The sequence below is a fragment of the Fistularia commersonii genome, chromosome 10 (genome assembly GCF_037954325.1).
Source record: "Fistularia commersonii isolate RoL2024-O1a breed Wild chromosome 10, RoL_Fcom_v1.0, whole genome shotgun sequence".
Lineage (NCBI taxonomy): Eukaryota > Metazoa > Chordata > Actinopteri > Syngnathiformes > Fistulariidae > Fistularia > Fistularia commersonii.
This window is the reverse complement of record NC_141293.1, coordinates 7,643,740-7,667,014: the sequence shown is the minus strand read 5'-3', so window position 1 is coordinate 7,667,014 and position 23,275 is coordinate 7,643,740. Positions and strand designations below refer to the sequence as shown.

The 23,275-nt window shown below is 43.6% G+C and overlaps 1 protein-coding gene and 1 pseudogene across 1 annotated transcript in view; one reads left to right on the top strand and one right to left on the bottom strand.

Moving 5' to 3' along the window:
- The window catches only part of atp1a2a (ATPase Na+/K+ transporting subunit alpha 2a), a 48,354-nt gene that overhangs the window by 18,818 nt on the left and 6,261 nt on the right, over positions 1-23,275 (bottom strand). Inside the window, exons 5-13 of the mRNA XM_086153500.1 lie at positions 15,714-15,827; positions 15,362-15,496; positions 15,126-15,243; positions 12,637-12,905; positions 11,229-11,427; positions 9,601-9,710; positions 4,460-4,594; positions 2,828-2,907; positions 842-951 (exon numbers count right to left, since the gene is read on the bottom strand). Of these exons, the coding sequence (XP_086009626.1) occupies positions 842-951; positions 2,828-2,907; positions 4,460-4,594; positions 9,601-9,710; positions 11,229-11,427; positions 12,637-12,905; positions 15,126-15,243; positions 15,362-15,496; positions 15,714-15,827 (1,270 nt within the window). The remainder of the gene's footprint in view (positions 1-841; positions 952-2,827; positions 2,908-4,459; positions 4,595-9,600; positions 9,711-11,228; positions 11,428-12,636; positions 12,906-15,125; positions 15,244-15,361; positions 15,497-15,713; positions 15,828-23,275) is intronic.
- On the top strand, positions 16,437-18,006 carry LOC147230232 (uncharacterized; annotated as a pseudogene).

Below are 23,275 nucleotides of genomic sequence, written 5' to 3'. Positions count from 1 at the left end.
CCTGTCCACAAGGTCCAGCTCCTCTGGGGGCGCAAAGGCGTTCCCAGGCCAACCTGGAGACATAGTCTCTCCTGGTCTCCTCCCAGATGGACATGCCCGACATGCCTCCCCAGGGAGGCGTCCAGGAGGCATCCTGACCAGATCCCGAGCCACCTCATTGGGCTCTTCTCCATGTGGAGGAGCAGCGAGTCTACTCTGACCTCCTCCTGGATGACCCGAGCTTCTCACCCTGTCCATAAAAGTTATGAACAGAGGCGGAGTCCAGCTCTCACCGGGAACAGGTCAGACTTACAACCGGCAATGTGGACTAAGCTCTGACACCGATACCAAACAGCCCGTAAGACGGGGTTCGGTACCCCATACTCCTGGAGGACCCCCTACAGGATTTTCCGCAGGACACGGTCCAATGCCTTCCCCAGGTCCACAAAACACATGCGGACTGGTTGGGCAAACTCCCATGCCCCTTCGAGGACCCTTCCAAGGGTATAGAGCTGGTCCACTGTTCCACGGGCGGGACGAAAACCACACTGCTTCTCCTGGATCTGAGGTTCAACGACCCGACAGACCCTCTTCTCCAGCACCGCTGAATGCACCTTACCAGAGAGGCTGAGGAGTGTGATCCCCATGAAGTTGGAGCGCATAATTCGATCCCCTTTTTTAAAAAGTGATCACCACCCCGGTCTGCCAGTCCAGCAGGACTGTCCCCGATATCCACTCAAAACGGCAGAGCCGTGTCAGCCAGGACGGCCCTACAGCATCCAGAGGCTTGAAGAACCCAGTGTATTAATAGATGTAGCAATTTGTAATTATTGCTAATGCTAATGCTAAGAGGCGCACCTACCGAGCACGCGCTCCCCGAGGCCGCCCAGATCCATGTAGGCGCTCTGGAAGGCCTCCTTCAAGGTCTGGTCCAGGGGCTCCTCCTGGCCGTGGAGCATGATGGTGCTGCACCTGAAGACACCACCACAACAGAAAAGCATGGACAAAAAAAAAAAGGTAATTTTTTGTTTTTGTGCTGCTATGACATCACATCCTGTTTGAATTACATAGCATTATGTCCCGCCCCCTCGCTCAAGCAGACATACAGCCATTCACCCTCTCATTCACACGTTATAAAGACATTAAAAAAATTCACCCTCTCATTTAAAGCTCCAATAGAGACCTACATCGTTCATTCATCCATTCATATGTCACGGTGGGACACAATCGGTCACTCATTCGTTCACACCTCATAGAGACCCGTGACCATTCATTCTTTAATTCTTCTGTCATGTAAAGAAGTACAATCATTCATTCATTCATTCATGCAGACATACAATCATTGACTCACTCATTCATATGTCAGGAATAATCAGTCACTCATTCATTCACAGAGACATACAACTATTCATTCACACATAATACAGATATAAAACTGTTAACTCACACCTCATGTAGACATGTGATAATTCATTCATTCATTCATATAGACATCGAACCATTCACCCTCTCATTTAATATACAAACATACAACATTAATTTACTCATTCATATCGCAAGGAGAAACATGCAACCATTCACTCATTCATTCACACATAATACAGATATAAAACTGTTAACTCACACCTTATGTAGAGACATGTGATAATTCATTCACTCATTCATATATCATGGAGAGACATATAATCATTCAATCATTCATTTATTCATATAGGCATCGAACCATTCACCCTCTCATTTACAATATAGACATACAACATTAATTCACTCATTCATATCTCAAGGAGAAATATGCAACCTCATACATTCACACTTCATACAAAGATACACAATCGGTCCCTCATTCATTCATAAGCATTTATTCACACCTCATAAAGAGGCAAACAACCATTCATTCACTCATTCATACAGACGTCCAACCATTCACGCTCTCATCTGCACATCTGGACTGTGCAGAGTCTCCACTGAACCTCCTGCATGTGTTTGGACTGTGTGAGGAACCTGGAGAACCCAGAGGAACCGGCGTAGGAGACAACATGGGACCTTCTCGCCGCGAGGGTAAGGGTCAAAAGCAGGTGTGCTCAATACATCGATCGCGATCTACCGGTCAATCGCAAAGGTAGTGCGGGTAGAACGCATGGCATTAAAACGTAGACGTCAGCCTATCTTCCTCACTATGAAATTTGTCACTTGACTGACAGTCGGTCTGTCCGATCTGACCTTTTCTGACAGAGGCGTCACTGCACGTATGCACGTAACGGCACGTTCTAGCGAGCTAGCGAGTTAGCCTCCGATTTATGTCTTCTAAACTTATGGGTATAAAAATGAGTGGGGGAGCCGGACCGAGTAAAAAGACTAAAATGTATCACTTAAATACGGAATGGGAAGTGGACTTTTTTTTTTTTACTATGTCATTTTCAAAGTGCGTTTACCTCATCTGTCGGTCTGGCGTTGCTATACCGAAAGAGGGAAATGGGGAGCGGCATTTTCAGACCGTTCATAAAAACTACAGCACTCTCCGAAAAGTGACTTGAAAAGGAGAAAGGTGATGGAACTACAATCCCGGCTGTCAGGACAGCAGTGATTTTTCTCACAGCTAACTTCAACTATGCTGCCAACTCCATTTAAGTCATCAGAATAAGGTATTTACCAAAAAAGTACTCTGTTGTAGTGCGCCATAAGGGTTCTTGCAGTTATGCAAGATCCACAAAAATTTATTGTGTTAAGTATACTCAGTAGATATACAAATAAATATACATTCAGCATTTTTAGTGGAGGTAGATCATTTTCTCATGGTCATTTGAAAAGTAGCTCACAAGGTGAAAAAGTGTGTAACGCCTCCACCCACCTGTCCAGGATCCTCTCCGGAGCTCCCTTCATCACCAGGATGTGACCGGAGGGATTGTCCTCCGCCTCGTGGATGGAGAGCTGGACAGAGGAGGGAAGAGAAAAGAAGGAGAAACAAATGAAAATTCAATCTCTTCTACTGGAGAATCTTTGAATTTCTCCATGCGCTGAGCCTTTGAGAGATGATGTCATCATTCATTGATCTGCGATGAAAGCTGATTGGATGGAGGGAGCAAGAAAAAAAAGTGCCCAGCGTTGGAGGCATTTACACTATATGCCTAGTGCGCGCGCGCACACACACACACACACACACACACACCACACACACACACGGCCACACGTGCTCCTTCCCAACCAGATAATTTGAATCTGAGTTGCAGCATATCTAATCTCAGCCACCTGCAGCAAATCTTGCTTCCACCGCCGCCTCCCTCCCATCCCTTTCTTTAATTCAGGGGAACAGGTGCACGCACAAAAATAAATAAATGGCAAGGATGTTGTTATTACACATGTATTACACATGTATTACACAATACTTGTAATCCCACTTGAAGGCTCATGAAACAATCTGGGGGGGGGGTGTCAGCATATTTCTAACAGGGGGGCTTCTGTTTTATTTTTACCCCGCCCTCTAATGGGCAGGGGCAATTCCACCTTGCAGGAGTTCACTAATTGTGTAATTAGCATGTATAAATACTCGTGGGAATATTATTTTGTAAATGCATCTTTGCTAGCAATCTGACTAGCGCTAAAAGCACTGCCCTTGAGCAAGGCACCGTTTAAAGGGGGGGTTGCATTCATGCACGGCTGCACTTTTTTGTATATTTATTAGCATGTACTAGCAATAGTTTCACTAGGAAATAGTTTCACGTTTCCCGGTTAGCAGCTAATCCCGGTTTAGCTGCATCACGTCTGACAACCCAACTGCCCCCTCCCGTCGGCGTCAAAATCTGAATTCAGCCCCTGGACGGATTTTAAATCAGAATTCATTTCAGAATTAAGGCAGCGCCGTGAATAACTCAATATGAGGGGATTATTCCTGCGCGGCTGGCCGGCGGTAATCTGCGGGGGGAACTGTCCCATCCACGAAATCCACGACTTTTCACAGGTCGCCCAAAACCAAGAAGTTTGGAATCCTGTCCGACGACATGGGCTGGGATTTATAATCTGCTCCACCAGAGGAGGGATTATAATCTGGATGGTTCCGGATCCAGAGAACTGGCAAACCCTCCCTGAGCCTCTTCTGCCTGGCGTGAACAGCCAACTATAAATAACCAGGATGTAAATTATCCACCCACTGTTAAACAGTACACAAACACACACACACACACACACACACACGCAAACACACACACACACACACACACTAATCGCATGACGAATAGTAACAGCTGCTTCTTAGCAACCACTGCAAGCACCCCTGCGAGCAGCTTGGCCTGACCCGAATGTCAATTGTGGAAAGGGGACTTTTGTTTCCCATAGGAAACACCTGAAAGGCATTCACCGGCGGCGTTTTAAACGCCATCACACGTTTTTGCAAAACGTGGACGACCTGAGTGTAGGTTGATCTGCTGATCACAGACCACGCCCCCTTTCACTAGCCACGCCCCCTCCACAGACCACGCCCCCTTACCTGGTACTTGTTGGTGGAGTTGAATGGGATCTCCGCGACCTTGGGGTTCTGGGCCCTGAGGTTACGGACGCTCCCGCAGCAGAGCTCTATGCACTTCAGCAGGGCCGATTCCGATGCGTCACCTGCTGTCTCTCTCTGGAGACACACACACACACACACACACACACACACACACACACACACACACACACACACAGACATAGCTTATATTTTCCCTATGCCCATTATAGTGGCTGTACTCATGTTTTGCCTGTGTGTGTGTGTGTGTGTGTGTGTGTGTGTGTGTGTGTGTGCTGAATTAAATTTGTGTGCCGGTTACCCGATCGGAGCAGAAGCTGTGAGCCTGGCTTAGCAACCCATGCCTCTCAGCTCCAGCCGCTGTCGGCCATTTTTGTAGTTTTTACAGTCATACAAATGCTCCTCCGGATGAACGGTTAAAAAATGTTTCCTCCAGAATTCAGCGTGAGGCATTCAGATGATGGACACCATCCCCTGCTGCGTTATTTCATTTTATTTGTTTATTCGACACAACACTCTCAAAGAACAATTCATGACGGGATATTACAGCATAACTATCAGTAATTTTCAGTTAATTTTGTTTACTCCAGTGTCCGTATTAATAGAAATTGTAGAAAAAAAAATCTTTCTTATAATAATAATGACAGCTGTCTAATTCCTGAAAGTGGTGAACACGTGAATCGTGAGTTACACCTGACGACTAGGGTTACAAATTGTTTCACAATAAAATCCACAAAAATTGAATGTAATTTTGAATCTAGACATCAGCGATATTACTTTTGATATTTTACATTCTAAAATATTCTATTTACTCTGTATTCATTATTATTTTCTTTTTATTAATTAGCATAATTATAAAGCAGTTAGATCAATTATAAGATTATAAAATTTTTATATTGGTATGTATCCTATGTACTATGTAATATAAAAATCTAATATTGTGGTTAATGTAACTCATTATTATTATCATCATTATTATTGAAATAATATTAATATATAAAAATCATAGTGATTCACAATTAACATAAAACTTTAAATAATATATTCTAATTTATTATTGTACATTTATTTATTAATATCATTTATTTATTGCAAATAAGGTCAAAAATAGAAAAATGAATAAAGATGCTACGAAAAAGTAAATATTTCAAGGTGAGCATCAGCTTTAGCATTAGCGCTAGCAAGCTGCCTTTCCGTCGCACAACTGGTGCAAAAATAAAGCTTCCTGTGCCCTGGACGGCCTTGAAAATTCCCCTATGCTGATGATACCGCCCGCTCTTCCAGAAGCAGAATGTTTATGTTTTCCTCCATCTCTCATGACCGTCCCCTTATTGGTGGAACCCACATCGACGTAGCCACTCATAGCATTTCAATCAAAACATCAAGTAACAGCAGTGTTAGCAGTGAGCATGTTCGCAAGTTGTTTTTTTTTCCGTACAAACATTCCACTTGCGAACCGACCGGGAAGTAACCTCCTTCCAAATCAAGCCGCACCTGCATTTGAATAATTACGTCTTTTCAGTTTCACCCGCTGCTTTAGCAGCCAGTCCCGCTAATCCCGAAAATCTCGGGAATCCTCACCGGCGGTATGTGGAGGGAGGGGTGAATTTAAGACAAGAGATTCCTCTTTGTTTCTGTTTGTTCATTCATGAACAGCCACTAAACAAGGACACCGACCGGCTCGGCAGGATTTGTCCTTGTTTAGCGCTTTTTCATGAATGAATAAACAGATGAGGGGCAATACCCCCCCGATGCCCCCATGCACCCCTTCTCCAGCGGGCCTTGGTCTGCACCGTCGCTGCATCACCACATGGAAAATGTCTCTGGGTCAGTGTATCGCTGGTTGAAGGACAGCAGGATATTATTGACTCACCCGCCCAGCGTTTTGTGTGTGTGTGTGTGTGTGTCCCTAGAGCCCATTGGATTAGCTTTCTGTGCACCAATGAAAACCAGGCTGGTTTGCGAGCAGCGGTGGATTTGATGGTTCCCAGGAAGTGCCTGGACGGGACGGATATCTGCAAGGTCATGAAGCGCTCGTCCCCAAACGTGCACGGATCCCGAATGTGCATACATTTTAAAGGGACGGCGACGTCCTTGGATGATTCTTTATCAGCAGTCCAACGCCTTTTATAAATGTTAAAACAGAAATAAATAACAGATTAGAATAAAATAAAATCACAAATTTCAATGCAGATCTTCTTGTCTGAACTCAAATACATCTATTTCTTCCTCTGAAGTAGAAGAAAGAAGAAAAGATAAATAGGTACAAATTAAAAGAATTAAATACATTCAAAAAATAACCAAGAAATGTGAAAGAAAAAGTAGATTTTGGAAAAAAATTAAGGTTGAAGAAAAAAAAAATCAAAATAAATAAATAAAATCAAAAACATGTCAAAAGCGTTTCATTGAAAAATGAAGCAAAATTGAAAGATAAATGTCAAATAAGTTGATATATGTCAAAAAGAGCTGAGGTTGAAAAAGAGTAATTCATAGATAAATAAAAATTGAAAATTATTGAAACAAAATCGACACAATAATCCAATATCATTGAATATATTCCAAAAATATCTAACCAAAAAATTCTCCAAAAAGCAAAATATATTTGAAAAAAAATAAAAAATTCTCACATAAATAGAAAGAAATTAAATGTGAGAAAGGATATAAATATATTTTATTTATATATATATATATATATATATATATATATATATATATATATATATATATATTAAAATAGCTCAACACAATAGAGTAAAAAAAAAAAGAAAAATAAATATATTTACATATATATATATATATATATATATATATATATATATATACAGGTGATCATGGTGACTGGCGATAAATAAAATCAAATTGAAAAAAAACATGACAAAAATAAATCCATTACAATAAAGCAAATCGTCAAAATATTAGGGGAGGACAAAGTCAGTTCCCAAATAGGAAGTGGCCGCAAGGATATTTAAGAAAAGAAAGGGATAGAAAAAAAAGAGAGAAAAGTATGTTTATAAACGGACCGTGAAAGGAGACCAATGACTTCATGTGTATATTCAGCATTTTGTGCAAAGCGTATAATGAGATTAAAATGGATTTATAGCCTAAAAAACACCGTCCGATATTCAGTGTGCAAATTACCCTTGATTTTGATTCGCTTCCTTAAATCTCCACCGTCTACATTGAGCGTGAAAAGAAAAAAAAAAAAGAAAGAGGCTGCTGGGATGATAATCCCTGAACGGGGGGCCGGAGGTCACCGTTACGCTTTCACGGATCTTTCCCTCCTAAGAACGCAAATAGTTAGCGTTAGCTAAGCCACTGTGATACCTTTTATGACATATTGCATCAGATCAGCTATTAGCATGTAGCTGTTAGCATGCGCATCGTGACGGTCACAAACAGACCACACATGTCCCTTATGACAGTGGTCCCCAACATTTTTATCACCGCGGACTGGTCAATGCTTGACAATTTTACCGCGGACCGGGGGGGCGGGGTACACATAGATTGTTTATATTGCGACTATAATAATAAACGTGAATCCACTGTGTACTCGTATGCAAATTTATTTGCAGCTTCCTCATAACATTGCGGCAGCAACATTGCTTCATTGCCTCACCGGTGCATATTATGCAGAACGGCTTGGTGGGAATCACATGTTACGATAAATCCATATTTCAAGTAGAACTCCTGGTATTGTCTGTTAAAATCTTTTTTTTCTTGGAAGTTTAAGGCTCTTCCTCTGTCTCTCCCCCTGACCTTTTCCCCTTCGAAAAGAAACTTTTCATCTGACATCTGTTTTTTACTCATTTTGCTAGCTTGTGTGTTACATTTTTGGCGCTCAAGTGACCGAGATGTAATCGAGCAATTCCAGTCATTTTTCAAATTAAAGATTGTTCAGACTCAGATAATAAATCCAACGGAAACAACATATTATTTCTCGTGCGGCCCGAAACCAATTTATCCACGGACCGGTATCGGTCCGCAGCCCGGAGGTTGAGCACCACTGCCTTAAGAAATGACCTTATGACGTTGTTTGTTGATTATCATCAAAGAATTAAGAAAATGTCAAATCAAAAAGTAGATTTTGAAAAAAAAAAATAAATTTAAAATAATATAAAATGAAAAGAATCTAAAACTTCGGAAATAGCTATATACATATAGAAATATATATTGAAAAAAACAAAAAATACTAAATTAAAAAAAAAATTATCAAATAAATTTCTGGTGCTGGTCGCCTCCTGTATGTATGACAGTTTTGTCGGAGGGTGGACAATTCATTTTTAGAAGGGGCCCTATGGGAAAACTAAACGGTGTTGGATTGCTTAAACTTATTTCTGTTCAATATTAACCATTTACCATTGTAAAAGCCAGCAAAGGACATTTCCTAATTAGCTGCTACTGGTTATCAGAATAACAAAACAATCATTACATCAGTCTTCTCAGAAGGTCCAATGAGTTGACCCTCCCAAAAACAAAGCAAAAGTGCTTTTTATCAGTGTTATATGATAGCATACTACTGCTGCAGAGTTCAACAAACACTTGGTAACTGTTTTCTGGCGATTTTGTGGGATACGACGTAAGTTGCCTTGGTGTGCAAAGCTTTATAACAACATACTTGTAAGTTTTGCGGTTATGCTAGCATAATATCTGACTACCGTCATCAGACCAGTCTTTGTATCCTCCTCCGCATTTGATCACAATTCAAATTGCAAGCCTTATACACCTTTGGCTTCTGTAAATAAATATTTAGCGCTCCTTGTCTTGTTGAAGACGCGGCGTTCAGCATTCAACCTCTTTTTTTGCTGTGAGCTGACATTTGGAGGGGTCATCTGGCTAGCATCGTCTCAGTTCACACGCCCACGTCCGATGTGTATACCATCGCTGCATAGTTGTTCTCTGTTTGACAGTTTGAGATGATCTTTTAAGATCTATTTTCCCAAAATGATTAAAAAAAAAATAAAATTCATGTATTTTTCCGGACATCTCCCTGCTTGGCTTTGACACCAAGTTGGTAATAAAACATTTTCAAGGAATCTCTTCCTTGCTTCTGCATTTTTGGCCCGAACCAACATCGCTGATGAACGAACGAACGAACGAACGAATGAATGAATGAATGAATGAACCTTGAGGATGGGATGCTCCTCCTGTCCGGCTTTGAAATCGGCTCGGTTGCAAAGTCCAGCAACGCGGGACAAAGCGGCCCAGGTCGCCGAGCTCTTGTCGAACCCAGAACCTGAAAGAAAAGTTGCAAGGAGCACGTTTAAAAAAATAAAACCAAACAAACTCCTTTCCTTTCTTTTCTGCTCTTTTTCTTCCCTCCTCCTTAAAGTGGGGCTCATGCAGTATTTAAATCCTGCAGTTCTCTGGAAGCGGCGGCTAAATAACAGAATCGGGGTCGGTTAAGTTGAACCCCCTCGATTTTTAATCAATGCCCCGTGTCTGGAAACATGGTGTAATAAAAAATAAAAATAAAATAAAAAGCATGCCATCCGAAGGCGCCTCCACGTCCCCGGGGTGACCTTTGGCTCCGGGGTCCATTTTTAATGCCGACCCCCGTTTCTCCGGGGACGTGACCGTTGTTGTTGTTGTGAAAACAGAATTATAGCGAACGATAGAGGTGGCTTCTATTTGAGGACACACAGGCGACACGTTGTGAAATATTTACAGTGGCTGAAAATGACACGCCGGATTAGCACGCGTGTTCGGTTTGAGTTTTTAGTCGGCGACGCAGTGGGGGGTCGACAGCGAGGTGTCTGAGGCTAAAATTAAATTTAACTAAATTAAACATGAAGGAAAAAAATAATGAAATAAAATAAGAGGAAGAATAAAAATTAATAAATAAAAGCCAAATTAAATTAAAAAAAATTAAAATACAGCAACCCTAGTCAAAAACAAAAACAAATATATAGTGACATAAAGAAAAAAAATTACAAAAATAAAGCTAGTGCAAAATTGAATAGAATTGGACAAAATAAAATGAAACATCACTATGCAAAAATAAAGAATATGATATAAAATAAATAAATATAAAATAAAACAATGCAAGGAATGACAAAATAATGAATCAACACTAAACAAAAAATAAAATAAAAAAAATCCAACAAGATAATGCACAAAATAACAGAACAAAATAAAATAAAGTCAAAGCCAAATCAAATTAAATTAAACAAGATAACATGAAGCTTCAGAAAAATTAAATTAAATTAAATTAAATTAAATTAAATTAAATTAAATTAAATTAAAGTAAAAGCCAAATTAAATAAAATTGAACCAAATAAAATGAGCAACACTAAACAACGAATTACATAAAATAAAATAATTTCAAATAATGGAAAAATAAAATACAGTAAAAGTCAAATCTAATGGCAAAACAATAAAATAAATCAATAATTAAATTAAATAAAAAAGAGTAAGACAAAATAAATAATGTAAAAAGCCAATTTCAAACAAAATAAAATGAAGCAAAAAATAACGCATAAAGATGCTGATGAAAAAGTAAACGCTGCACTCTTTCAACATTATCCTTAGCATTAGCAGTAGCCGGCAGCCTCTGCGCCACTCAATCCGAGCGTGCAGCGTTGCGGAAAGTGAAATATTGGCCGGCGGAGTGAACAGATGAATTCCAGCAGCAGGTGGTCTCACACACACACACACACACACACACACACACACACACACACACACACACACACACACACACACACACACACACACACACACACACACACACACACAGACATAGTCCCCTCACCGGATTGGTCCTCGGTGGTGTCGGCCTCGTGGATCTGGTTGTCAAACCACATGTGGGCCACCGTCATGCGGTTCTGGGTCAGCGTGCCCGTCTTGTCGGAGCAGATGGTGGAGGTGGAGCCCAGGGTCTCCACCGCCTCCAGGTTCTTCACCAAGCAGTTTTTCTTTGCCATCCGCTTGGCGGTGAGGGTCAGACACACCTGGGGGGAGGGGGGTTGTCTTACATGTCTTACATTGGTATAGGGGTTATGTTTGTGTGTGTGTGTGTGTGTGTGTGTGTGTGTGCGACTGAACATGGAGAGAACCCTGGATGGAGAAGAGAACATTGACGGCGTGAACGTGACCTGTGAAAACCCCACGAGGGGCAGAGCTTGAAACCACTTTGAAAATGGCCTTCGAGAGTGTGTGTGTGTGTGTGTGTGTGTGTGTGTGTGTGTGTGTGCATCCAGTGATTTTACCGCTCCCCCAGAATTATCTCGTCAGCACTTGCGAATAATGAAAACCTCCCGCGTCATTAAGTTTCCCCGCACATGGAGCTAATTTGTTATTTCAGCGCCGCTCGGACGCTCGGTGGCCGTCGATGGCTGCAGTGGCGTCTTTGGAGGACGGCGAAGATTTAAGATTCACACAAAAGATGCTGTCAAACGACCCGGGAGCCGAAATATCACCATTTAGACTAAATATACGAGGAACATAAATAGTTACATTACACTACTATTACACTTACCAAACTGTTAACACGGGGTTATAATGCTTATTAAAATGGTATTAATACCGTTGTAACAGTGTAATAACTACTGTAACAACACTATTGTTACACTGTAAATATAATATTATAATGCTTCTTTAAACTGTAATAACACTGTTATTGGAATCGTCAAACTGTAATAACAGTATTATTACGCTAATTACACTTATAAAAACACTGTTATTACAGTTACTGCACTCTAGATACCAGTTATAACGCTTATTAAAACAGTTATAACACTATTATTACACTGACTACACTAAATTAGCTGTTATAATGTTATTAAAACTGTAATAAAACTGTTATTACGCTTACTACACTGAAATAGAACACTTATTAAAACAGTAACAATAAAATCATTACACATACTATGCTGCAAATCCCTGTTATAACAGTGTTATTACACTTATTGTTACACTGCAAATAAAACTCTTATTTTATGACTACCATTAGTATTATTATTGTTGTTATTTGCTGCACAACAGCAGCTTAGACAGATTCCCCCCAAAAGGCTGCAGTCGATCCCAGCTGACATTGAGACAAGAGGCAGGGCTTGACCCTTCCCCGCCACCTGTCAATCGCATGAAACTGTCGCTCGTCTTCCGCAGACGGGGGAACCGGGGACCTTCTCTGCGGGCGAAAAGGTCGTGATGTCACTCACGGTGACGGTGGCGAGGAGCCCCTCGGGGACGTTGGCGACGATGATGCCGATGAGGAAGATGACGGCCTCCAGCCAGGTGTAGCCCAGGATGAAGGACAGGATGAAGAAGCTGACGCCCAGGAACACGGCCACGCCCGTGATGATGTGGATGAAGTGCTCGATCTCGATGTTGATGGGCGTGCGGCGAACCTCCAGCTCCGACGCCAGGATGGCGATGCGACCCATTACAGTCCGGTCGCCCGTGGCGATGACGATGCCACGGGCCGTGCCTGGGGGGCGGGGGGGGGCTCAGATGAATAATTGGGAGGTGAGGAGGTAAACACACACACACACACACACACACACACATAACCCACTCATGTGTGAATATATACATGCAAACACACACATACAAACCCATTCATGCTTGTACATACATACAAACACACATACACACTCATACACACACACTCACCATGTACATACATTCATACATACACACACACACACACAAACTCAGCCATGCCTCTACATAGATACAAACACACACACATGCACACACACACACACACACACACACATACACACACACACACCCGTGCATGTACTTACATACATACACACACTTACTCACATAGAAATACAGACACACACACACACACACCCATAAATACATACACGTGCACACACACACACACATACTCACATATCATGCAGCGTGAATCCCAACACTCCTTCATCTGCACACTTGCACATTTACACACATTCATTCCATTCACACACAAACACGCACACACACACACACACACACACACACACACACACACACACACACACACACACACACACACACACACACACACACATATGCTCGCCCTGCGACGTAAATTCGAGCCCTCCCACATTTACGAACTTGGACATTTACACACATGCACCCCACGTGCACACACACACACACACACACATACACACACAGACATGCATGTAAACACTTGCTTACCCACCACACACACACACACACACACACACCCACACTCACACTCAAACCATACACCATCAATCCCAATGCTCCCACATCTACGCAACTGGACATTTACATACACACACAAACACACACACACAAACACATCACATATACAGTCTGAATCCCAACGCGTGTGCATCTGCACACTTGCACATTTAAAGACATTCACACACACACACATAGAAAAATTATACAGCATGAATCCCAGCCCTCCTACATCTGTGCATTTGCACATCCACACACATGCACTACAAACACGCACACACACACCTCTCTCTCTCACACACACACACACACACACACACACATACACACACACATCTTATCACATCAATCCCAACGCTCCCACATCTTCACACTTGGATATTTACCCACATGCACAAATGCACTCTCTCACACACACACACAAATGCCATGTAACATCAAGTCTGCTAGATGTCTCGATATACACACTTGGACATTACACATATAAACACACACGCACTCCACAGATATACACATGCACACATATAAACACATGCACAGATCCCACAGCGTGAATCCCAGTGCTTGTACATCTGCCCACTTGCACATTAGCAACACACACATGTACTTTCACACACGTGTACATACACACAAACACAAAGACACAGTATAGTTAATTATGTCACTCTTAAGGGGGCAGGCCTTCCTGCCCTGGGAATCTATGTAGCAGTATGTGAGTGTGTGTCGGTGTGTGTGTCGAAGGGACGGAAGGGTCAGACCCGAGGTTCCAGATGGCGCAGTGTGTGTGTGTGTGTGTGTGTGTTGCCTCTGGTTTACAGGTGTCACAGGTGTTTTGATCAAGGGTTTACCGTTGCTTGCAACCCTCCACCATGTGTGTGTGTGTGTGTGTGTGTGTGTGTGTGTGTGTGTGTTGTGTGTGTGCGGGCGTGCACAGTGTTAATGGCAGGTGTGTGTTCCTGTCCTAGATAAGTCTTTGTTCTGTTATTGTCAACAAGGGGTGGAGCAAAGGGGGAGCATTTTTTTTTTTTAGATCCTGGTTTTCGGCCCCGTGTTTGTTGCCCGGCAACTGGCGTACAAGACGGCGGGAAGGCCGGCCTTGGGTGGCGATGAGGAGGCGGAGCTTCTTCATCACCCCCTTCACCTCGCCGTTACCTCAAATCTCTATGATGGAATATTAACCCCTTTGGTCAACCACTTCGGCAGTGGCTCACGTGGACATCGGCCGCCGTGGTTCTCCAGGAGCCTGGTGGAGACACCTTCTCGCATCTCCAGCGTTCTCCAATGGAGACGAAAACATTCAGAACTTCTCGTAACTGGATTCTAGCCCATGGGATTTGGGAACAAATGAAACCTCCTGCTTACGGTCAGTTCTGGATCTTTTCCTGGGGCGTCTCATTCAGCCATGCGCGCATCCATTCATGCATCCGCTCATTCCTTGCACTAAATTCGGTTTCTTCAAATCCCAAAGGTGCTCTTGGCGTTCAGCCTGTGTCCCACTGACCTTCCACGCAGTTGGTCGAGAAGAAGCAGATGTTGCGGGTCTCCAGGGGGTTTTCGTGAGTGAACTCTGGCGAACGGGTCTGGGGCTCGGACTCCCCCGTCAGGGAGGAGTTGTCCACCTTTAGAGCGGAGAAAAAGAAAAAGAAGGCAGAGAAGGACAGAAATGGGAGGGAGCTTCAATGGGTCAGATCAATCACATGGATTGATTTGTCTGCTCGGTCCAATGAGGAGGCTCGCCTTGCACCCGCTGGAGGAGATGACCCGCAGGTCAGCAGGAATGCGGTCGCCCCCCTTGATCTCCACCAGGTCCCCCTGCACAACCAGCTCAGCATCGATCTGCATCTTCTCCCCCTCACGTATCACCATTGCTTGCTGCCACGGCGGAGGAGAAGAAGCAAAAGAAGAAGAAGAAGAAGAAGAGGAGATGATGGAAGGAAGCTGATGGAAAACCTAAAGATCCAGATATTTGTCCCCCCACCTGGGCTTCTTAGGGTCCTCCGGATAAGTATGTAGCTCCTTAATCTCCACCTCTACACCTCACAAATCTTCAAGACCCCCCCCCCGTCTGGACCCACCTCCGCCCACTCACCTGCGGCACCATCTTCTTGAAGGAGTCCATGATGCGTGAGCTCTTGGCCTCCTGGAAGTAGGAGAAGCAGCCAGTGATGATGACCACGGTTGCCAGGACGACACCCAGGTACAGCTGTAAAGGGGAGCGACAGGGGACTCGATGAACTTCAATTCACACCCCGGGTTAAAAACAGCAACAGTCCATGTGTTATGACACAGAAGTTACAAGTGATACACTGCGTGTCCAGGAAACCAGGTGAAATGGTAGCAAGGCCGACAACTTAGGAGCAGGTTTGAAGTTGTACTTTAATGGTACTGAAAGGAAGAGAAATGTGGTTATCTTGAAGGAGGAGTTTGTTAGGAATGCTCTGGAGGTGCAAAGAGTGTCAGATAGACTGATGAGTCTGAAGCGGGAAATTGAAGGCACAGTGCCACATGTTGCCCCACAGGTGGGATGTGAGCTAGAGGAGGAGGAGAATCTCTGGAATGAGTTAGATGAAGTGATGCAGAATATCCCCGGGGTGAGAGAGCGGTAATTGGTGCAGACTTCAGTGGACATGTTGGTGCTGGAAATAGAGGTGATGAAGAAGTGAACAGGTGTCAGAAAAGACAGAAACATAAAGTAACTAAAAGAGCGGAGGAAGAGGACACAGGTAACTACATCCTGTGTAAACGAGGTAACCTGAAAGAGATCAGTGACTGCGAAGTAGTTGTAGGTGAGAGAGTAGCCAGACAGCATAGGATGGTGGTTTGTAGGATGACTGGTGACAAGGAAGATCAAGAGGACAAAGGCAGAGCAGAGGACAAAGTGGTGGAAGCTGAAAAAGGAAGAGTGTTGCATGGTTTTCAGGGAGGAGGTGAGAAAGGCTCTGGGTGGTCAGGGAGAGCTTCCAGATGATTGGACAACCACAGCTAATGTTATCAGGGAGACAGGTAGGAGAGTAGTTGGTGTATCATCTGGAAGGAAAGTAGATAAGGAGACTTGGAGGTGGAAGGAGGAAGTGCAGGAGTGTATAGGGAGAAAGCAGTTATCAAAGAAGTGGGACAGTGAGAGGACGGATGAGAACTGACAGGAGTACATGGAGATACGGTGTAAGGTAAAGATCAAAGTAGCAAAGGCAAAACAAAGGGCGTACTATGACTTTTATGCTCAGTTGGACAGTAAGGAGGGTTAGAATGATCTATACTGGTAGGCAAAACAGAGAGATAAAGATGTAAAAGATGTACAACAGGTCTGGGTGATTAAGGATAGAGAGGGAAATGTGTTGGCAGATGCAAGAAGAGTGATGGGAAGATGGAAATAGTACTTTGAAGAGCTGATGAAAGTGAAAAATAAAAGAGACGCAAGGGTAGAAGAGGTGTCTATTGTAGACCACAAAGTAGCAGAGATTAGTTAAGGGGATCTGAGGAAAGCATTGAAGAGGATGAAGAGTGGAAAGGCAGTTGGTCCTGATGATATACCTGTTGAGGTGTGGAAGTGTCGAGGAGAGGCAGCGGTAGAGTTTCAGGCTAGATTATTCAACAGGGTCTCAGAGAGTGAGAAGATGCCTGAAGAATGGAGACAAAGTGGGATGGTTCCCATTTTTAAGAATAAGGGGGATGTGCAGAATTTTGGAGACTATAGAGGGATAACGTTGATGAGCCATACAATGAAGTTGTGGGAAAGAGTAGTCGAAAGTAGACTGAGAGAATAATAGAATTAGCAATAGCAAGCTACAGTAAACAGTTAGCAAGTCAAGTGCAGCCATCCAGCTATTTTTTTGACGATCTCATCGGGGTGTATAGCTCACAAACGATGGGGGATGAATGTTAATCTCCTGGGCAGTTTTACAACTTTTTTGGTCCAGAAAGATCTCATTCAAACCGTTCCTGAGGCGACAAAGTTGCTACGGCCGGTGGTCACCATTCCAGCTATGACAGCATCGGTGGAGCAGACATTCTCTGCACCGAAAAGACTCAAAACATACAGTCGGAACAGGACCGATCAAGGACGACTGTCTTCACTGGCAGTCATTTCCATTGAGACAGAGAGACTTTGAAAACTGAAGAAAGAAACTGAAGACTTCTACAAGCAAGTTATCGATGCTTCAGAAGGAGCGGCGCATGGACTTCATTTATAAGTAAAGGTAAGAGATAATAATGTTATTTTTACATGTGCTTTTTTCTATGCTACAGTTTGTATAAAGAATGCTGATATGATATTTTAAACAAAACAGTTAACTGCTGCCAATAAAATGGTGAATAAGCTACTTTGTAGGGCTCATATGTTTGTAAATCTGACCGTGATGACGCCAGTGCCTCACCAGCCATGAACTTCATCCCACGTCACTGGAGAATATGTGTGTGGATATGAGGAGCCCGGGTGGAACGGTGAGGCTCCAGGGAGTGGAGGATTTCAGGTACTTGGGGTCAACAGTCCAGAGCAGCGTAGAGTGTCGAAAAGAGGTGAAGAGACGGGCTCAAGCAGGTTGGAAAGGGTGGAGAAATGTGTCAGGGGTACTATGCGATAGAAGACTATCAGCCAGAATGAAAGGAAAGGTGTACAAGACAGTGGTGAGCTGGAGGTCGTACAGATGCTAAGGTTCTCTTTGGGAGTGGCCAGGATGGATAGGATCAGGAATGAGTCTATCAGAGGAACAGCACATGTTAGATGTTTTGGAGAGAAGGTCAGAGAAGCCAGACTGAGATGGTTCAGCCATGTACAGAGGAGGGATGGTGAATATAGTGGTCGACAGATGGTGGAATTGGAGCTGCCAGACAGGAGGTCTAGAGAAAGACCATAGAGAAGATTTATGGATGTAGTGAGAGAGGATATGAAGGAAGTTGGTGTGAGGAAGAAGGATACAGAGAATAGGGTTTGATGGAGAGGGTTGATTCATTGTGGCGACCCCTGAAGGGAAAAGCCAAAAGGGGAAGAAGAAGAAAGAGAGCGAAGGGTGGAAGAGATGACTATAATGGACCACGAAGTAGAAGACATTAGTAAAGGTGAAGTGAGGAGGGCATTAAAGAGGATGACGCGTGGAATAATGATGATATAACTGTGGAGGTATAAAAGTGTCTAGGAGAGGCAGCAGAAGAGTTTCTGGTTAGATTAATCAACAGAATCTCAGAGTGAGATGATGCCTGAGGAATGGAGATGAGATATGATGGTGCCCATTTTTAAGAATTATGAAGATGTGCAGAGGAATGGGAATGGAGGGAATGAAGTTGAGGAGCCATACAAGGAAGTTATGGGAAAGAGTATTGGAAACTAGACTGAGAGCAGAAGTCAGAATTTGTGAGCACCAGTATGGTTTCATACCTCAAAAGAGTACGACAGAAGCTGTATTTGCTTCCAGGGTGCTAATAGAAAAGTACAGAGAATGTCAGAGAAGATAAGAGGGGGATGCATTGTGCCTTTGTTTACCCAGAAAAAGCATACAACAGGGTTCCAAGAGATGAACTATGGTTTTGTATGAGGAAGTCTGGAGTGGCAGGGAAGTATGCAGGACTGGTGCAGGACATGTATGCTGCTGTGGAACTGTGTTGAGGTGCGCTGTAGGTGTGAAGGGGAAGTTCAAGGTGGAGGTTTCACTACATCAGGGATCAGTTCTTAGCCTCCTCTTGTTTGCAGTGGTGATGGACGGGCTGACAGGTGAGGTTAGACAGGAATCTCCATGGACCACGATGTTTGCAGATGACACTGTGATCTGTAGTCAGAGCAGGCAGCAGCTAGAGGTATGCTCTGGAGAGGAGAGGAATGAAGGTTAGCCACGACAAGACAGAATATATGTGTGTGAATGAGAGGTACCCAAGGGGAATAGTGAGGCTACAGGGAGTGGAGGGTTTTAAGTACCAGTGATGCTGTGTGGTTTGGAGACAGTGGCATTGAGGAGAAGATTGGGAGCAGAGCTGGAAGTAGAAGAGATGAAGATGCTGAGGCTCCTATTTGGGAGTGACGAGGATGGATAGGATCAGGAATGAGTCCATCAGAGGGACAGCACATGTTAGATGTTTCAGTGAGAAGGTCAGACAAGGCAGACTGAGATGGTTCAGTCATGTACAGAGGAGGGATGGTGAATATATTAGCAGAAGGATGCTGGGATTGGAGCTGCCAGGCAGGAGGTCTTGAGGAAGATCAAAGAGAAGATTTATGGATGGAGTGAGAGAGGATATGAAGGTAGTTGGTGTGAGAGAAGATAAGGAGAGAAGGGTCGGGTGGAGGAAGCTGTGTATCCGGATACTCTGCTCTTAAAGAGAAACTATTCAAAATACGCTCCGCCCTCATCAGTTCCATTATTAAAAACACATTCCTACCTGAATAATGACAGGATAAAATGAAGTAAAAACAAACTGGACTTTATTACATTCGGCGAAATGTGTACTTTTACTTCCGATATATGAGTAACAGAGGGACACGTGATAGGAGTTGCGTGTGTGCACGTGTGCGTGCGTGTGTGTCTGTGTGTGTGTGTGTGTGTCTGTGTGTGTGTGTGTGATCGGCGAGGTCGCGGAGAGGCTGACAAGCTCACAGCAGCGTGAAATGAGGCTGCATTTATTCTGCTGTTGTTTCCAGTTTTCTCGAGGTAAATATTTTCTAATATGCGTGTGTGTGTTTGAATGTGTGTATGTGTGTGTGTGTGTGTGTGTGTGTATGTGCAATGATGTTGTTAGCAAAAATAATGTCAGCCAAGCATCTGCGAAGGCTCCTGCTAAGAAACTATAAAGCAGCGAAACACAGGAAATAAAGTTTTCCGTTTGGACGGATCTGCTCTTCCTCAGCAGCGGAGATGGAAAGCGCCGCTCTTTCACACATCAACGACTTCCCTCTTCATCCTCCTCTTCCTCCACCTTTACCGTAGCTGTTCCTGCACCAACTTGTTTGAGACGGGAAAAACATTTGTATCCTCAGAAAAACCACTTGTCGGTCTCGACTCCTCCACTTTCTGTTCCCTCGCAATGTTTGAATCTCACTTCCTTTTTCCCCCTTTTATTGCGCTCCACCGCCTTCCCAACCCTTCCGCCCATCCCTTCGCTAGCTGGCTGCACCGTGGAGGAGGCTGCGCCCAAAACATGCAAATTACATTACATTACATTACATCTGGCAGACGCTTTTATCCAAAGCGACTTACAATAGCACTGCAAAGAACACTTGCAAATACAAGATGCACAGGAAATATACAGAACAGTAAGCTGGGTTTTTTTTTCTTTTTTTGGACAAAGACGTACACAAATGTAGACTCACACACACACACACACACACTGCATAGCCTAACTTGGTGCCTAACCTGATCTGGGGCACCTCAAGCATCAGCGCAAATGTTGATTGACCTTCCACAGTCAAACCAGCTAAGGGTAAAATGAGAGGGTGAATGGTTGCAAGTCTTGGTGTGTAGAAAATGAATTAATGAATGAACGAATTAATTAATCATGTGTTATGCCATCAATCGCATGCATTCTTCAAGGCACACCAATGGGGTTCAGGTTTTGAGGTCAGGTGACCAAAAGTTGGCGTCATGACATAGTTGTGTTTGCTAACGTAGCATCCTGGACCGATATTCATTCATTCATTCGTTCATTTATTCTTTCATTATCCGCATAGCTCACATGCTGGAAGCCAATCTCTACTGACACTGCAAAAAGAGGCGGGGCTTAGCCTGGCCTCGCCTGTCAATCACAGGGTCCGCGCACAGATACGGCGGGGGAGGGGGGGGAGGTTGCACGCCCAAACCCAAAATGGCCACCGGAGGGGGATTAGAGGGGCCTCATTTAGGGATTATTTAACAGCGCGATAAAACACAAGGAAAAGGAGGAGAAAATAAAAATCCCACGGTTTCGTCGAAACTGTGATATCAGTCACACGCTGACTTGTGTGTGTGTGTGTATGTATGTGTGTGTGTGTGTGTGTGTGTGTGTGCATGGCGCTGCAGGCTGCTGGGGGCTTTGAAGAGGCTCAGCAGAGCATCCGGCTGCAGATTGAAGTGAACGCCGAGATTAAATCACTAGATGGAGATTACGGCTATCACGTGTATCCAGTGTGTGTGTGTGTGTGTGTGTGTGTGTATACTTCTTATGTTACTGTATATTATGCAAGGCTTTTAACGCTGACTGGGGTTCGCAAACTGCTGAATAATGATTGCATAATGACTCCCAGTTGCAAAGGATGGCGTTGGCGGAGCTCACGCCGGCTCAGAGGATCACTTCCTGTCGGGTGTAAACAGACCTCCATACCAGGAGATATTTCCTCCATCTCCTTCTCCCTGGAGATCTTAATCTCCTCCACCGGGTCGTCTCGGTACAGTAAAGGTCACGCCGAGAGGAAAATCTCCCCTCTTCGGACAGAAAATCCATCAGAGGAGAACCTCAACCCACCCCTTCACTCGTTCATCCCTGGCCGAGGGTCAGTGGGTGCGGGAGATGAAAAACAAATAATCCTGGGCCCTTAATCCTGTCCTGTCACCGCCAAAAGGTCATCCGTCTCCACCCGGCTCGCGGCAGGGACGAGGGCGCTAACGGGGCACACGCTAACGTTCTCATCGGAATTGCGATACGATCCAGATTTATTCATCTGTTGATTTTCCGCACGGCTTAAACTACATTGGGCGAGAGGCGGGGTTCACTATTCACCCTGTCATTTACTTCACATATAGACATACATCATTCACCCCTTCATTTGATTCATATAGAAACATGCAACATTCACCCTCTCATTCACATGTTAAAAAGCGACAAATTTCACCATTTCATTCACGCATACATATACAGGTGAGCAACCGTTCACCCTCTCATACGCATCACATAGAGACATACAATATTCACTCTCACAACTCTTCCCCTGCAACCCTCGATGAAGGATGAGTAGTATGGATAATGATGAATAAATGAATGAATAAATGACAGCACCAGTGTTTTCCAGGGGCACCAGTTGTGTACAGGTTATGAGGTCGGGTGATCAAAAGTCAGGGTGATGACATCATCGCGTTTAGCATCCTGAATGCTAACACAGCATTTTGAATGTCTTTTTTCATCCATTTATTCATTAATTCATGATCTCTGTCACTTCTCCTGCATGCTAAGAGTCAATCCCTGCACACACCGGGGCTGAGAGGCGGGGCTTAAACTTCACTGACCTGTCAATCAAAAGATTGGACCTTCACACTTTCATTCACACCCCACGAAAAGTCTCGGATGAACCTCAGAACCTCAAAATTGCCTCCGCCCTCATCAGCTATGTCATAAAAAAATAAAAGTATTCTTAACTGTATTTGTTAGGAATAAAATAACAAGCTGCACTGCATACTGTGTACTTTGAGTGAACTTCTTTTAGAACACTGCTGCTATTTCTTAATAAATCCAGATTGCCCTTCTGTTTAAAACTCCTCATTGTTTTTCTTTTGTCATTTTTAAATAAGAAATAAAGCGCGCAAAGTTTGTCGCCGGGGGTGGGAAACCTTTTTGGCTGAGAAATCCATGAAAGCCAAATATTTTGAAATATATATGTGTGTGAGCCATATCATTTTTATTAATACTGAATAAAAGCAAGCGTGGGAATTTTCAAGCAAGACCAACAATATCAAAGTACAATAAGTCTCTTAATTTATT